The sequence below is a fragment of the Danio rerio genome, chromosome 6 (genome assembly GCF_049306965.1).
Source record: "Danio rerio strain Tuebingen ecotype United States chromosome 6, GRCz12tu, whole genome shotgun sequence".
Taxonomy (NCBI): Eukaryota; Metazoa; Chordata; class Actinopteri; order Cypriniformes; family Danionidae; genus Danio; species Danio rerio.
In genome coordinates, this window is record NC_133181.1 from 4,870,931 (window position 1) to 4,889,390 (window position 18,460).

General features: G+C 37.3%; 1 protein-coding gene across 14 annotated transcripts; it reads left to right on the top strand.

Annotated features, from left to right (window-relative positions):
* The first annotated feature begins 227 nt into the window (after positions 1-227).
* On the top strand, positions 228-18,071 carry trim25l (tripartite motif containing 25, like). Of its 14 annotated transcripts, XR_012407540.1 has the most exons (21): positions 228-903; positions 3,591-3,686; positions 4,914-5,147; positions 6,391-6,550; positions 6,653-6,715; positions 9,414-9,452; positions 9,536-9,574; positions 9,697-9,738; positions 9,842-9,904; positions 9,979-10,047; positions 10,137-10,202; positions 11,188-11,256; positions 11,367-11,426; positions 11,513-11,584; positions 13,136-13,195; positions 13,795-13,866; positions 14,345-14,362; positions 14,491-14,556; positions 15,183-15,248; positions 15,342-17,065; positions 17,501-18,071. XR_012407540.1 is itself a non-coding variant. In XM_073953570.1 (20 exons), exons 1-20 carry the CDS (start codon positions 259-261, stop codon positions 15,914-15,916), a joined length of 2,592 nt encoding a protein of 863 aa, XP_073809671.1. In that variant the 5' UTR covers positions 228-258; the 3' UTR covers positions 15,917-18,071. The 14 variants fall into 14 exon arrangements, 13 of the variants coding, with proteins under 13 accessions (XP_073809671.1, XP_073809673.1, XP_073809672.1 ...); XM_073953570.1 differs by having other exon boundaries at positions 9,536-9,592; positions 15,342-18,071; XM_073953572.1 differs by having other exon boundaries at positions 9,536-9,592; positions 11,370-11,426; positions 15,342-18,071.
* The last annotated feature ends 389 nt before the right edge of the window (positions 18,072-18,460 follow it).

Consider the following 18,460-nt stretch of genomic DNA (forward strand, 5'->3'; position numbering starts at 1 on the left):
GTAAGTTAAACTTAACTATTTAATTTATGTATGTTATAAGCGTTTTAAATTGTAACTTTATTCTGTCACTTGCGTATGTTGTCGCGCAAATCATGAAGGGATGCACACGAGGCCTGATTTTCTCCCCAAACCTGTTCGGTTAGTGAGTGTCTCACCCACAGCCGGTCAAACTGGAGAGACAGACACTCACAGCTGGAGCACTTACACTGAGAAAACTTTATTAATTTGTTTTATCTCGTTTGACTTTACACCCTCAAGATGAGTGGTCGCCTTTGGACCGAGGAACAGTTCAACTGTCCGGTCTGTTTGGATCTTCCAACCGACCCCGCGACCATCCCTTGCGGCCACAGTTACTGCATGGACTGCATTGCGGATTATTGGAATAACGAGGGAAGGAAAAACGGCTCCTACAGTTGTCCTGAATGCCGGCAGACCTTTAACCCTCGTCCCACTCTCTGCCGGAACACAATGCTGGCCGAAGCTGTGGAGCAGCTCCGCCGCGGTACCCTCAGCACCGCAGGCCGCGAGTCCATCAAGAGCGCTCGGCGAGCAGCAAACTCCGCGTCCGAGAAAGCAAACAAAGCCACTCGGAAAAAGCTGCCGGGTTCAGCCGTGCCATGTGACCGCTGCCCGGAGCCCAAAGCAGCCGTGAAGACATGTTTGGTGTGCATGGCCTCGTTCTGCGAGACTCACCTGAAGCCCCACAACACGCAGGAGAAGCTGAAGAGCCACGAGCTGATCGCGCCCACCGGAGACCTGAGCCAGAAGATCTGCCCCGAGCACAAGTATCTGCAGGAGTTCTTCTGCCGCTCCTGCCAGATGTTCGTCTGCTGGCTCTGCACCAGCAACCAGCACAAGGGCCACGAAAGTGTGTCCACACAGGCCGAGAGGTCAGACAAACAGGTGGGAAAAAACATCACACATAGACATCACCTATATACTGTAGAACTCCAGGTTAACTATGTTTATATATTATAACTTTAATTGTTAAAAGCTTTTAGTTACTAGTTAATTAGTTCAAGTTTTTGGTAACTAATAAAGCTATGGAGCGAAATCAGTCTCAAAAATAATACATTTACAAAATAAAATTCATACATCCACAACACAACTAACATTTACGAAATCCATTTTTGTACATTTAAAACACGATGCCAAATTACACAAATCTTATTCGTGAATTATAAACATGATTTATAAACACACAAATCCAATATGTACATTTCAAAAATACTTAAATCCAATTCATAAATTCAAAACAAGATTATAAAATGCACAAATCTTTTTCGTAACCTCAAAACAGTTCATAAATACACAAATTCATTCATTTTCTTTTAAGCTTAGTCCATCTATCAATCCGGGGTCACCACAGTGGAAGTCCCCCGCCAACTTATCCAGCATATGTTTTACTCAGCGGATGCCCATCCAGCTGCAACCCATCACTGGGAAACATACACACTCAATCACACATATACACTAAGGAAAATTTAGCTTACCCAATTCACCTAATCCGCATGTCTTTGGACTTGTGGGAAACTGGAGCACACAGAGGAAACCCTCGCTAACACGAGGAGAACATGCAGACTCCACACAGAAATGCCAACTGACCCTGCGATGAGGCGACATTGCGCTACGCACGGCCCCCACAAATAAAATTCGTAACCTGAAAACACAATTCATTACACAAATCTAATTCATTGGTGGACATATTTATGCTTTTTACCTGTGAATTCACAAATTGTGTGTTTACAGATTGACAAGTTGTGAATCGTGCTGTGCATGTATGAATTTTATTTTTGAAATGTTTTATTTTTGAGACTGATATGGCTCCATAAAGTTATGCTGACTCATATATAATAACTATACATATAAACCTGAGTTGAACTGAATAAAGTAAACCATCTTCACACATATTATTAGGCAAGGCAAGTTAATTCATATAGCACATTTCATCCACAGTGGCAATTCAAAGTGCTTTACATAAACAAGAATAAAAGAAACAAGTACAAGAAAAAAACAAATAATAAAAACGAGTAAAAAACAAAACATAAAAACAGGTAAAATGTGATATAAAAGAATGAAAAAGAAGAGAAAAACATAATAGTGGGATCTGTCAGACGCAGCACAGTGCTCATTCAGTAAAGGCACAGCTAAACAGACGTGTTTTCAGTCTTGATTTGAATGTGCCTAATGTTGGAGCACATCTGATCATTTCTGGAAGCTGATTCCAGCAGCGAGGGGCATAGTGGCTAAAAGCCGATTCACCCTGCTTTGACTGAACTCTTGGAACTTCTAGTTTATATGATCCTAAAGATCTGAGTGATCTGTTAGGTTTGTATTCAGTGAGCATATCTGTAATGTATTGAGGTCCTAGGCCATTTAGTGATTTATAGACTAGTAATAATACTTTTAAAGTCTATTCTGAATGTAACAGGGAGCCAGTGTAAACACCTGAAAACAGATGTGATGTGCTCTGATTTTCTGGTTCTGGTCAGAATCCTGGCCGCAGCGTTCTGGATGAGCTGCAACTGTCTGACGGTCTTTTTAGGAAGACCAGTGAGGAGTCCATTACAGTAATCCACCCTGCTGCTGATAAAAGCATGAACAAGTTTCTCTACGTCTTCACTGGAAACAAAGCGTCTGACTCTTGCAGTGTTTTTCAGATGATAGTATGCTGATTTACTCACTGCTTTATGACTGTTGAAACTCAGATCTGACTCCAGAGTCACTTATTTTTTGTTGTTTGACCCTTAGTGCCAAGGTACGGATTTAGATTACATACAAACGTAAGGGGAAGATGCTTAGTAACAGCAACATAAAATGTCAATGTTGGCACCGTTAAAGCTGCATTATAACTTTTTAAAAATCTAAATTTACAAATTTAAATAAATAAAATAAAAATAAAAACATTTCTAAAAAAACATAAAAGTATGCCTCATCGTATTGCTTGTGAGTTGTCGGTATGAATTTCCCAAGAAACTGCACTCCATGCGTGATTACGTCATAGTCATAAATAAACACGTAACTTCATAGTTGTAAATAAACACGTACATTAAAAACAACTGCAAGTTCTGAAACGAGATTGCAAGTAAAACGGCAATTATACACTACCCAAAATAACACAGTACATGAAGAAAATAACTAACATCAACTTAAAAATACATGTAAAAATGTAATCCTGTTTCAGCTATTCTTATATGTAGACGACGTTCACAAAAATATACAAGTAATGAATAAAATATTATGAATAAGTACAACATTACCTTTAAAATAAAGAAGAACATTTTTAAATAAGTAATAAAATCATTGTAGTGTACATTTCAATGCTTAACTGCTGCTTTGCTTTATCTGGCATGACGTCACTAAACCTCAAACAGGATCTTACGTAGAAACAAGACGTCATTTAGAGTAATCTTCACAGTTTAAATAAAACAGACTCGCACCACTTTAAGCTTTTGCATGACAGGCTGTTTGAACGTGTCATTGTGGTTTAGTAATGATGAACTGATCTACTGTTTCTCTCACACTCGTTCCAGTCCACATTCCTTTCTATTCTGAACTTTGCTTTGTGTTAATCTTCATTGTTGTGTCAGAAAGAGCTGGGCGCAGTTCTGTCAGAGAACCATCAGAGGCTCCAGGACAGAGAGAGAGAGCTGAAAGACATGAAGAAAGTCGTAGACACGCTCACGGTAAACATTCAGCACACCCAGGAAACAGCTCACCTGTTAATGAGTGACAGAAAATTATTAGGCAACATGAATAATAAACTATTTCAAATATTTCCCAAGTCATAACATTTTTTTTTTACCATATTTAATTAATTCCTTCGTTTATTTATTTTCCTTCAGCTTAGTCCCTTTATTCATCCGGGGTCGCCACAGCGGAATGAACCGCCAACTTATCCAGCATTTGTTTTACGCAGCAGATGCCCTCCAGCTGCAACCCAGTACATGGAAACACCCATACACTCTCATTCACACACATATAATACGGCCAATTTAGCTCATGCAATTCACCTGTAGCGCATGTGTTCGGACTAGGAAACCCACACCACAGCGGGAAGAACATGCAAACTCCACACAGAAATGCCAACTGACCCAGCCGGGGCTCAAACCAGCGACCTTCTTGTTGTGAGGCAACATTGCGAACCAATGAGCTTTCGTGCCACATTTACTGTATTTCATTCATTCATTCATTTTCTTTTCGGCTTAGTCCCTTTATTAATCCGGGGTCGCCACAGCGGAATGAACCGCCAACTTATCCAGCATATGATTTACGCAACGGTTGCCCTTGCAGCTGCAACCCATCACGGGGAAACATCCATACATTCTCATTCACACACATGCACTACAGATCAATGGTCAATATTATTAGCCCCTACATTATATACAAGAAACTATTGTCCTATGTCTTGGCTAATTAACTCAACTTGAACCCAATTAACCTCGTTAAGCCTTTAAATTGCACTTTTAGCTAAATACAAGTATCTTGAAAAATAAGTAGAAAATAAGACGGCACGGTAACTCAGTGGTTAGTCTCTGAGTTGCCTCACAGCAAGAAGGTTGCTGGTTTGAGTCCTGGCTGGGTCAGTTGGCATTTCTCTGTGGAGTTTGCATGTTCTCCCTGTGTTGGCGTGGGCTCCGGTTTCCCCCACAGTCCAAACACATGCAATATTGGTGAATTCATTACACTAATTGGCCATTGTGTATGAATGTGAACAAGTGTGTATGGATGTTTTTCCAGTACTGGGTTGCAGCTTGGAAGGGCATCTGCTGTGTTAAACATATGCCTGATAAGTTGGTGGTTCATTCCTCTGTGGCAGCCTCTGATGAATAAAGGGACTAAGCCAAAAGAAAATTAATGAATGCATAAGTAGTACATTTTTATAGTGTTTATGTGTGTTTGTTTGTGCGTAGCGCTCCTCAGACATGGTGCGAGACGATGCGGATGCTGTCCTCTCTGAGCTCCAGGAGTCAGTGCAGCGGATGCTGGATCTGCTGCTGGATGTGATGGTCTCCAGTGGGCAGGAGAAACTCACAGAGGCCCAGGAAGTGGTCAACAAACTGGAGGCCGAAGTTAAACAGCTGAAGAGAAAAGACGGAGAGCTGAAGGAGATCATCAACTGTCCTGACAATATACACTTTCTAAAGGTCAGATGACGTGGAAATTAGATTAATTAGGGTTTTTTTATTTTGATTTATCATGAGTTTTTTTTATATAAAATACACATTTTTGAGGGCTTACAAAAAAAAAGTTAATCTTAAAGTTATTGTCTGTGTCACTAAGTTCAGACCAGGGTTATTATAACTAACTAAAATTAAATAAATTTTAATAAAGTAAATAAAAGGTACAAATATAAAATAAAGTGAACTGTATTTCATTTCATTTAAATATTGAATATTTCAGGTTTTCATTTAGGGGTTGCAATCTATTCTCAGTTGTTTGAAAAAAAAATTCAATAATCAAACAAATTATAGGGGCGACGCAGTGGGGCAGTAGGTAGTGCTGTCGCCTCACAGCAAGTAGATCGCTGGTTCGAGCCCTGGCGTTTCTGTGTGGAGTTTGCATGTTCTCCCTGCCTTCGCGTGGGTTTCCTCCGGGTGCTCCGGTTTCCCCCATTGTCCAAAGACATGCGGTACAGGTGAATTGGGTAGGCTAAATTGTCCGTAGTGTATGAATGTGTGTGAATGAATGTGTGTGGATGTTTCCCAGAGATGGGTTGCGGCTGGAAGGGCATCCGCTGCGTAAAAACGTGTTGGATAAGTTGGCGGTTCATTCCGCTGTGGCGACCCCGGATTTATAAAGGGACTAAGCCGAAAAAGAAAATGAATGAATGCACAAATTATATATTTTATTACGCATGTTATTATATATTATAAATATTATATTATATTATTACATTTTACAGCATTACTGTAAAGTCTATTAATAATATATATTCTGATTTTATATTGTAAACAAGTCCAATAAAAATAAGCAAAAAATTAAGGTGTAAATGAAAATTAAAATTAAAATGTTGGTATAAAATATTATGAACACATAAAATTTTAGCTAATATATTTATGTACATATTTGTAGTTCTGATGGTTGAAATATATGAAAGCAACCATTTTTCCAACATTTTGAAATATATTTTATATTTAATTAAATTTGTTAAATTGTTTGTTGGGCCAACACTGTGGCTCATTGGTTAGCACTATCACCTCACAGCAAGAAGGTCGCTGGTTTGAGCCCCAGCTGGGTCAGTTGGCATTTCTGTGTGGAGTTTGCATGTTCTCCCCGTGTTGGCGTGGGTTTTCTCTGGGTGCTCTGGTTTCCCCCAGTCCAAAAACTTGCGCTATAGGTGAATTTAATAAAATAAATTGTATCATGATGTTGTCCCGGTCTCCACAGACATATCAGACTCTGTGTTGTCCGCTGGAGGCAGGAGAACTGGGAACTGTGACCGCCAACCCTGAAGCCACCTTTGATGCCGTCAGGAGCGTCATTGTCCAGTTTAGGGAGAGAGTGGAGGAGATGTGTGACCAGGAGCTGGACAAGATCAACAAGACCGGTACACACAAACACACACACACACACACACACACACACACACACACTTAGAGCTGAAGTGGTCAGATGCATATGGAGGATCATTATCTGTGTTTCTCCTCAGTCTACAACACAACAGCGTTCACAGTGGCAGAACGAAACGGGCAGAAAACTGGCATCATGAAACGTAAGTGGATTTCATCACACAGCATTTGCTTTTCTGAAATAAAACTCATTTGGTCATGTCTGGTTATTTGTTTGTTTTAAATGAAGTTTCACAAACTAATTTCGAGAGGAGCACGTGATATGATTGACTGCAGCTGGCCACTCATCTACACTCATTGGCTAGCCAATCGGATCGATCCAAACTCACTATAAGTAACCTAGCTAAGAACTACTCCCTTATCTTCGTTTCCTGAAGAAACCCCCCATCCACCCCTTTTCCTCCTTTCCTCTTTTGCTGAGGGGAGCTCTCGAGAACACCTGACCTCGTACTCCCCTCACATGCTTTATGGACCTGGCGGGAGCCATGGGCTCAACTATCTCCGAGCTCAGGGTTCTCTCCCGGGACAGCATGCCAAACCTGCTAACTTGCTAACAAGTTGTCAAACAGTATCTAAGTGTGAACTCTTGAAAGTAAAAAAAAAAATAAGAAAAAAGGTTGGTCCTGTATTAAACAACATTTTATTTATTAAATTAATGTTAATTATTATATACATTTTATTATATCTAAAAAATATTAATGAAATAAAAACAGCGTTCATTAGAAATGTTTTACATTTTATATTTTACTTTTTATTATTAAATTTATGTTTCCCAGTGAAACATGCTGGATAAGTTGGCGGTTCATTCCGCTGAGGTGACCCCAGATTAATAAAGAGACTAAAGCCTCCTTTCCACTGCACACGACAAGCGACAGACATTCATGAAAGTCATTCATTTCCAATGGAGAGTAGTCCGGGAGCTGCGTCGAGTTCCAATCATCTCCGTATGCGGAAAATTCGGATCCGAATTGAGCTGCGAATCCGTTGAAATATTGCGAATCCGTTGAATACTGCGAATCCGTTGAAACTCCTGAGACTAGACCGTATGCGACCTGCCGACCGGATCTGATGTATTCCAGTGTTGTCCAAGCAGATCTGTGCATGCAAGATGAGAAATAGGAGTTTATTTGGTTATTTTTTGTGAATTATTAAAAGTCTATATTAAAAAAAACTTTTCTGTTCATAAATGTAAGTAAGAAAGTAATAAATATATATATATTTTAATGTTGTCTCCACATTCCCTCCAATATTTTAGTGGTCTATGAGTTTCTAGTATTCATTCGTCCATTAAACCATGTAAACGCACAGAGAATAAAGGCTCTTGCTTTTGCACTCTTTTATTTCGGACACGTGAGAATCAGCTTCTCCCCCGTGATGCACGACAACACTGAAAATACTGTGCGACTGCCACAAGGTGGCGTATTCCAACAGTCGTGTCCAAATGTCCTGTGCAGTGGAAAGGCGGCTTAAAGCCGAAAATAAAATGAATGAATGAATGAATGTACTATATTTATTTTTATTACATTTATTTAATTTTATATAAATAATATTAGAATGAAATTATATATATATATATATATATATATATATATATATATATATATATATATATATATATATATATATATATATATACATATATACATACACACACACACACACACACACACACACACACAGTTGAAGTCAGAATTATTCGCCCCCCTTTGAATTTTATTTCATTTTTTTATTATTTCCCAAATTATGTTTATCAAAGCAAGGAAATTTTCACAGTATGTCTGATCATTATTTTTCTTCTGGAGAAAGTCTTAGTTGTTTTATTTCACCTAGAATAAAAGCAGTTTTTCATTTTTTAAAGCCATTTTAAGATCAATATTATTAGCCCCTTTTAGGCAATTTTTTTTCTATAGTCTACAGAGCAAATTATTGTTATACAATAACTTGCCTAATTACCCTAACCTGCTTAGTTAACCTAATTAACCTAGTGAAGCCTTTAAATGTCACTTTAAGCTGAATAGAAGTGTCTTGAAAAATATCTAGTACAATATTATTTACTGTCATCATGGCAAAGATAAAATAAATCAGTTATTACAAATGAGTTATTAAAACTATTATGTTTAGAAATGTGTTGAAGTAAAAACTTCACTTTGTTAAACAGAAATTAGATGAAAAAAATAAACAGACGGGTTAATATTTCATTGGGGCTAATTATTTTGACCTTATCTGTGTGTGTGTGCATATATTTATACAACAGTTCTGTCTGGTTCTTGAATCTGATTGGCTGATAGCCGTGATATATTTAAGTAATATCAGCACCTGTAAAGCCTCTTTACCCTTTGTGTATTGCTCCGCCCACATACAGCCAGCAAAAAGCAGACACTACAGATCTTAAGTTTAAAAGATGCTTGCTCAGCTGTTAACTGTCAGCTTATGATTTGAATCCAACGCCGAAGAAAGTAGTTCCTCATACAAGAGGGTTTTTGAGACTCTCCATGTTTGATTTTGTTTTTATATACACAATTATGCCGTCAAACTGTTGTATAAATGCAATATCACACTTGTAGCAGTGCGATATGGCTGTATATCAGCACTGGTTCGGGCACAGAGGCACTCAGCCTGCGGCCTCGTGCCAACGCGCGCCTCCCACCAGTGCCGATATACAGCCATATTGGACTGCTACGAGTGTGATATTGCTCATATATATATATATATATATATATATATATATATATATATATATATATATATATATATATATATATATATATATATATATATGAGCAATGTTATTTGTCTATAAAACTCGTTTTCTTTACACTCAACATTGTTTTTGCATCTCAGTATTTTCTGGGAAGGGAACCAGAGCTGGTCGTGCACAAGGTACATATACAATAATCAAAATCTGTTCTTTATTTTTCATTTCATAATGTCATAGAATTTCTAATGTATGTGAATATCTGTAGGACCTCCTCCACTGCCGTCAGTAAGCACACGAGGATCTGGTAAAACATTTCAGAACTGTATTTCATTTTTCATTATTATTTTATTATTATTATTATTATTATTATTATATTTAAATATGCAGTAATTTGTTGATTTCTTCTCTTTTGTTTTATTTCTACAGTCAACACACGCACACAAGTCAGCAGAACCAGTGAGCCAAGAGGTGAGACTGTTTAAGTAAATCTGGTTTAACTTCAAATGGGTTTGTATGACCGTGTGTAGGATTTTTACTAATCTTTTTTTAAATCAACAAATCTTTATATCAGCTAACAGAAGTATTACGAACCCCCAAAGATCATCAAGATCGCCGAGAGAGGAGCAAAACGACAGTAAGACACACTTCTCACACTTTTGTTCTCTTGTATTATAAAAATGTGTAAAAATGCAGCGTCTCTTTCCGCAGCCAACAGAAACCAAAATGCAAGGACACAAAGTGAAACACAGAGAAGAGAAGAAAGAGAAAGCAATGATGGTGAGGAGGAGACATTTTTATATAAAGTTATAAGGATAAACATACATGTGTCTAGTGCTGTTGTGCTCATGGTTTGTTTAATTGTTCAGCAGACACCAGGAGTTTAAATTCAGTGAGATCAAGAGGGAGAGCGAGAGGAGAAAACAGAGATCAGGGTGAGAAATAAATAAATAAATACATAAATAATAACGGTTTAGGCTTAGTCTCCATTTCAATGGTCGCCACAGCGGAATGAACCACCAACTATTTCAGAATATGTTTTATGAAGTGGATGCCCTTCCGTCCACAACCAAGTACTAGGAAACACGTGAACACGGCTGCTGCGCTCGTGCATCCAGGTTAATCATGAACAACTCAGTGCGCATCGCGGTCTGATTATGTTTCAATCAAGGTTTATATGCATCAGATACATAACATCTGTGCCAAACATCTCAACTGACGAACATATTAACAATAATACAACCGTATAGCCGAATTAAATTATGCATTGGCATGTTACAGCCCTAATGAGTATGATTATGTGAAACTCCATATAGATACATGTTGCAATGATTTCGGGTTCTTACTTAGCGATGCAAGCACACATATATGCACAATCCTTAAATGCTCTGCTGATTTGGACTCTATAATATCTGTTTCATAACTTTAAACTATCAACAACCACCACTGAGCTATATTCTAGCGATCGTCTTCCCGCTCCGTGGTGGATTTTGGCATTGTCTATTTCACATGAGATGGCGGGGGTGAGTGGAAGAAACCAAGTCGCGGGGGGAATATTTTCTACAGAAATAATTTATGATTTCTTATGTGGCCCGGTACCAATTATTCCACATACCGGTACCGGTCCGCGGCCCGGTGGTTGGGGACCACTGATCTATAGCTCATGTCTTTGGACTGTGGGGGAAACCAGAGCACCCGGAGGTTGCGGCTGGAAGGGCATCCCCTGCGTAAAACATTTGCAGCAATAGTTGGTGCCTTATTTCACTTTGGCGACCTCTGATAAATAAGCCGAAGGAAAATTACTGAATTTTTCCATGGGATGAAATGTGATCTATATATCTTGACATTTGAGTCAGTTCATATGTTGTTGCTTTGTGTTTTCAATATCATATTGGCCCTGATTACATGTTATATTTACAGAAAGTGAAAATCAGACCTCTCAAAGACGTCAGAGTACACAGAGCAGAAGTACACGAGATGAAGAACAAGGTTTGATTCATTATTAGTTCATTAAATGAAAAACTTTAAATGTAGTCTCAGTCTGCATTTATATATACAATTCACACAGTGTGTTAAAGCAGTTTAATTATCATTTCCAGCAGACCGCTGGAGTTTGAGTTCAGTCAGATCGAGACTGAGGAGAGAGGATAAAGAACCAGGTGATGCTTTATTGGTGTCTATTATTGACCTTTAACAGACGCCTTTAGAAATAACATCATAATTGTGTCTGTTTCCCCTCTAACAGTGAATGGAGGATCTCAGAGTCCCTCACAGCAAAGATCAAACCCTGCAGACAGACAGCAGACAGCCAGACAATGTATAAGACATCACACATATACACACACACACATTCACAAGTCTGTTTTACCATCTTAGTGAGGACATTGCATAGAATTTTATTGCAGAAACAAGTGCTAATAATTATAATATAAAGAGTTAAAAGCCCTTTTTAATTAGTGAAGTCTGGTGAAATGTCCTCACTAGTGGGTTGTTTTATATCTCACTATATAAGGGAGCATGACTGAGCCCTTGCCAGTATAGCTAAACCTGCACACACATAAACACATGTTGGCAGTTGTGGTTCATCAGAACCATAGACGTAACGTATAATGTATAGTAAAAATACTTATTATATAACTCTACCACTAAACCCAACCCTCGTAGGAAAACTGGCAAAATTGGAATGTCAAAAGGCACAAGTAAGTTTTTAATGGTTTTGCATTATAAGGACATGCCTTGTGTCCTCATAATGCAAAAAATGCTTAAAAACATGCTTAATGATGTCTTTTGACATTCCAATTTTGACACTCACCACCTTAATTTTGTAATACTTAGTTCATATTGTTAGATTTTTCTGTATTTGGCTTAACCATTGTAGGGTGGCTCGCCAATGTATCAGATGACTCTAATACATAAAATAAGTAAGCTGACCAAAGTTCTTACGGAGAGAAGACTTTATTGAAGACAATCAATAGTGCAGTTCCTCAGCAGTGATGTTAACCCGTTGGTCTTCAAGTAACTTAACTCAAAGTACTGTCTGTGAAACAATACTTTATACTAGCATCAAACAAACCATTCTGTTTACGAGGCTCAGCAGGACCCTCTTCAGATGTTTCAGCTGTTGTTTTGCTAATACCCATTGAGATTGTAAAAGGGTCATTTAGTTCACACCTATCAGTTTGTGGGGGTCGAGGCACAGGTCACCTCATCATATCACATCAGAGTTTAATCAATGTAAATGCAACTGAACTAAAATGCACATAATCTTTCAATATCCATGTCTTTAATATACAAATTTCTCTCCTTTTACCGCAAATTTCACTTTTACCGCACAAACTCCAGCATGCGCATTAAAAAAAGGTCATGTGATTTTGTTAAAAGAGATCATGTGATGCTTAAAATGGGTGTGAATGGACAAAACGTCAGGCTGAGCACATTATAAAACATCTGAAATGTTGTTTTGGTCATTATAAAACGCCTTACCATTTCAGTATCACCTTTTATTATATTATTAATGACCTCCAGAATCAAGAGCGCCTGTGCTCCGCGTCTGACAACGTCAAACGCCACTGCGCGCTCACTGCTTGTCAGGATTGTCTTCTGAGGCGCATTCATTTAGAAAAGTGTGATGCAGCTTCTCCTACTGCAGCAAATGCAGTTTTTACTGTTGATATTTGGCTCCAGTTAATCAGGAAGTGACGATTTTGTTCGCTTTGACTCGTTGGATGGAAACGCTGCTTCATTCGCACAACCTTTATGCGATAATCGAGTTATGCGCATACAGTTTATTCGCATTTTTGGATGGAAACATAGCTACTGTTTGGTTTTGAATGTCACTTACAAATGTCCTGATTCTGCTCTTCATTAGCGGACAGATGGAGTCTGAGCTCTCTCTTACCCAGAAACAGGAGGAAGAAACAGGACACAGGTGAGCTCAGCAGAGCCTGTTTTACCAGATATTAACATGTGTTTTCAGTAATATTATCAACAGAGATTCATTATAATTTCTGCCTGACGTTAACATCTTCATGTGTGTCTCTTGGTCAAATCTACAAACATTTTAAACCCTATTTACAGCTGAATTGTCTATCTGTGATCAGATTGACAGAAATCCACCTTAATACCTGATGTAAACATGGCCTAAATTAGCACTTATGATAACTTCTATTTATGTTATTCTTCTGTCTAAATATTGATAAATAAATAAGCTAACTAATTGGTGGCAAACGCATTCCTAAAATACTAGACTCTTACAAACATACAGGAACATAATGAGTTTATATGCATCAGGAAATCTTTACCGGTCATTCTTGTTTGTCTGGCATTTGATAAACACCATTTCCTGCTCATGATGTCTGTGAACTGTAGTATTAAAAAATATCAAGTACCTCAAAATGTCATTTGTTTTATGTTGTTCGGCATGTCAAGCAACGCAGAGCTAAATACGTTTTCATGCTTATTATCAATCATCCTTACATGAAATTATTACATAACACGTGTCATATTTAACATTTCCACTACTCACAGTGAAAGAGGCCACGCCCACTATACCGGAGGCGGAGACAACGAGGCCTCGTAGCCCCACCTCTGCCAGTGTCTGTAAGTCACTCACAGAACACTGATGATTGATTATCAATCCTTTAATACTCAAAAACAGCCTATTTTAAAACACTTTATTTAATTTTAACTGACACAGAGTGGATGTTTTGCTGTTTATATTATTAAACAATAATAAACAAGTTAATAAAAAGGGTTGAATGCTTGGGGTAGGATTTTTTCTGAAACAAATAAAGTCAGTATGTAGCACGGATAGATTCAATTGATCACTACAACAATGTTAGAAAAAAGTAGCTCATAAATCATTATAATATTTCACAATATATATTTTTTATCAAATGGATGCTGACCATATTTGTCTTTGTCTGAAACAAGACATCACTGTTTTATATATATATATATATATATATATATATATATATATATATATATATATATATATATATATATATATATATATATATATATATATTGTTAATTATATAAATTATTGTTAACTATATCTGTGTTTTCTTTGTAGGGGGAGAGCCAACAGAAGGTAATGGCTGATTTATTTATTTGTTCATTTTTTGGCAGCTTTACAGTTGTTCAGTCATAGTAAAACTGATTACATTCAGGGTAGCCTGATATAAACAACTCAATGTTTTTTTTTCTTCTGTTGTGCAGTGAATCCTGCTCTGTTCCTGGACTCACCTACAGACAATCCCTTCATCAATCCAGCTTTCCCTACATGTAAGTATTTACAATAATATGTTTTATGTTATTTATATGATGGGTGGATGGATGGATAGATAGATAGATAGATAGATAGATAGATAGATAGATAGATAGATAGATAGATAGATAGATAGATAGATAGATAGATAGATAGATAGATAGATAGATAGATAGATAATAGAAGGGAAGATAGATAGATAGATAGATAGATAGATAGATAGATAGATAGATAGATAGATAGATAGATAGATAGATAGATAGATAGATAGATAGATAGATAGATAGATAGATAATAGAAGGGAAGATAGATAGATAGATAGATAGATAGATAGATAGATAGATAGATAGATAGATAGATAGATAGATAGATAGATAGATAGATAGATAGATAGATAGATAGATAGATAGATAGGCAAGCAGGCAGATAGATAGATAGATAGATAGATAGATAGATAGATAGATAGATAGATAGATAGATAGATAGATAGATGAATACATACAAGAAAGGAGGGATGGATAGACAGAGAGAAATATAGAAAGAACAATGGACTGATTGCACAGAATGACGGATGGATGGATGGATGGATGGATGGATAGACTGATGATCATATGTCATACGCTGTTGTGTGTTTGTCCTCCAGTGCGGGAGATTAACATTGACAGCATTCAGGCTGCAGAGCCCAGAAGCAGAGAAGAGTTCCTGCAGTGTGAGTTTATCATATCCTCCAGCATCTGATCCTCTGCCTGACCGCCCTTCATTCTGCTTCAGTCTCACTCTCTGTTTCTCTCCTGTGCATCAGATGCTTGTAATCTGACTCTGGACCAAAACACAGCCCACCGCCGTCTGCTAGTATCTGATGGAGACTCCGTGGCCACCCTGCAGCAGACCACACAGCCGTACCCGGACGTCCCGCAGCGCTTCGATGGCTGGACGCAGGTGCTCTGTCTGCAGCCGCTTACCTCTGACCGCTGCTACTGGGAGGTAGAGTGGAGGGGGCGGGGCTCATCTGTGGGCGTGGTCAGTGGGTCCATGCCTCGGAAAGGGGCAGATTCGAGGGCGGGGCTTGGGTATAACAGCCAATCGTGGAGTTTGGAGCTGTCTGACATGTGCTGCGCAGCCATGCACGCTAATCAGAAGGTGGAGATCCCTGTGACCTACAGCCCTCGTGTCGGGGTGTTCCTGGACAGGAGCGCAGGGACTCTGAGTTTCTATAGCGTGGATGACGAGCTGCTGCCTCTTTATAAGTTTCAGGGCTCGTTCCCGCAGTCGCTGTATGCTGCGTTCGGGGTGGGCTGTGGCGTCGGGGTCGGCCTGGATTTTGCCATGGGGCAGTTCAGCTCCACTTCAGACAGCATTAAAATATGTCCCTTGTGAGCAAAACAAATCTTTTAACAAAACAAGCAAACATACAGTACATCAACTCCGCATTCTCCATCTAAAATTGAGTTTGATTCTAACGCTTCTAGTTCACTTTTTGATTATTGTCCATAATTAGAGAAATCTAAATATTTTATAAAAAAAATACTTAATACAGGGCTCGAAATTTGTCACCGTTTTGGTGGCATATGCACCCGAAATTTAAACTATGCGACCCCACAATATATTTGGGAGAATTTGTGCGACTGTATATAATGGTTGAAGTGCTAAAAACGTGCTGAATTGGTCTTCCCTACCGCGTAGACCTTATATTGGTTCATATTGGCTGCCAGTCACTCAAGGCTTTCTGCCGTCAGATGACCGGGAGCTTTTATGACCACAGAAAAATGCAAACGGCTGAAGTTTGAGGAAGAAACAATGACAAGTAGGTGACATAGCTTTGGAAACCCACCTAAAGTTACAAATAATGGCACCGATGGTATCGATCATGTGGTGAATGTTCATCCACCAGCTGAGATCAACCGAGTGTTCAACCAACGCACATTCAAGACTGCATGATAATGAGAAATGTAATAAAGTGTTAGAATTGTTGTAATTGACGTCATTAATAATATTTTATAATTATTGGACATTAATTTTGGAATTATTGCACAAATATCAATACCACATCACAGCATTAGTTATAGTTGTTTCTGGTTTACGTTAGTCGTGATTGATGTTGTTTTCAAATACAATAAATTGGTTAATATACAATTTGCAGTGGCGCTTATAAACTTTTGGTGGGTGCTCCTAAATTTTGGAATTTGGGAGCACCGGTGCTACCAAGTAAAAAAGTTAATTTCGAGCCCTGTAATAAATAAATACAACAGTAAATAAAAAAAACAAATACATTATTACAATTTACATCAAATAAAAAATAGTCAGGAGTGCATCCTTTTAAACCATTCATTCATTTTCCTTCGTCTTAGTCCCTTTATTCATTAGGGATCACCACAGCAGAATGAACCGCCAACAAATCCAGCATATTTTTTACACAGCGGATGCCCTTCCATCTGCAACCCAGTACTGGGAAACACCTATACACTCTCACAATCACTACATCCAATTTAGTTTATTCAATTCACATATAGCGCACGTGTTTTGAGTGTGGGGGAAACTAGAGCACCTGGAGGGAAACTCATGCCAACACAGGGAGATTATGCAAACTCCACACAGAAATGCCAACTGATCCAGCCGAGGCTCAAACCAGCAACCTTCTTGCTGTGAGGCAACACTGCTAACCACTGAGCGACCGTGTCGCCCCTCCTTTAAACCATTTTTTAAATTAAGCAAAATTACATCATAATATAAATATCCATGACACAACCAAAACCATAAAATATTTTATTGATATTACAGTAATATCATTATTATTATTATTGTAATATAATTAAGAAGTTTTTGATTAATTGCCATAATTTTACAAATAATTTAATATATAATGAGAATAGCGACAGTGGTTAGCACTGGTCGCTGGTTCGAGTCCCGGCTGGATCAGTTGGCATTTCTGTGTGGAGTTTGCATGCGCTCTCGTGTTGGCAGGGGGTTTCCTCCGGGTGCTCTGCCCACAGTCCAAACACATGCGCTATAAATGAATTAGGTAATTAGGTATTTCCCAGTACTGGGTTGCGGCTGGATGGGCAATTAGAATTAGGATTTTTACTTAATTAGCTGTCAGTGCATTTGTTATTTTTAAAACTGGGATATAATTATGTAATTTCACAATGTATTAAAAAAAGTTAAAGCAAAAAAAGTGCAAAATTACATAATAAAGTATTTTATATTTCTATTTTTTTGGTATGCAAAAGATTTGTTTTCTTTTGATTTTTATTGCCCCCTTTTTAATGTTTTTATTTATTTTTTTGGCTTGTTGTTCACATTTACAGGAACATCAATGATAATTATTTCATCTGAACAATTTCTTTATAAACAAAAAATGTACATAACCTAAAAACAATTCTTATTACTATATGTATGCCAATAAAATACTTCATGGTTTTGTTTGTGTTATTTAAATTGTAATGTAATTATGCTTGTGCGACAATAGTTTAATGGATGCACTTCAAAATGATATTTATTTTATTCACATGACAGTAATAAAAATTAAGATGTTTTTAATTGTCATCATTTTACAAATCAAGAATATCACATATAATGATAATTAGGTTAGATTATTATTATCGGGATGTCATTAACATGTTACAGAATGGTTTACATTACAGTAATGAGGATATTTCTATTGTATATTTGCAAAATAAATAAATAAATATATTTATAAATATATATATATATATATATATATATATATATATATATATATATTTATATATATATATATATCTATTTATATATATATATATATCTATTTATATATATATATATATATATATATTTATATATATATATATATATATATATATATATATATATATATATATTTATATATATATATATATATATATATATATATATATATATATATATATATATATATATATATAT

Bases quoted from the DNA above. Each gene is read 5' to 3' on its own strand.
- trim25l (XM_073953570.1), top strand. From the start codon at position 259: ATGAGTGGTCGCCTTTGGACCGAGGAACAGTTCAACTGTCCGGTCTGT. The intron at 5,148-6,390 runs GTCAGATGACGT...CGGTCTCCACAG, and splicing joins ACAATATACACTTTCTAAAG to ACATATCAGACTCTGTGTTG. The intron at 6,551-6,652 runs GTACACACAAAC...GTTTCTCCTCAG, and splicing joins GGACAAGATCAACAAGACCG to TCTACAACACAACAGCGTTC.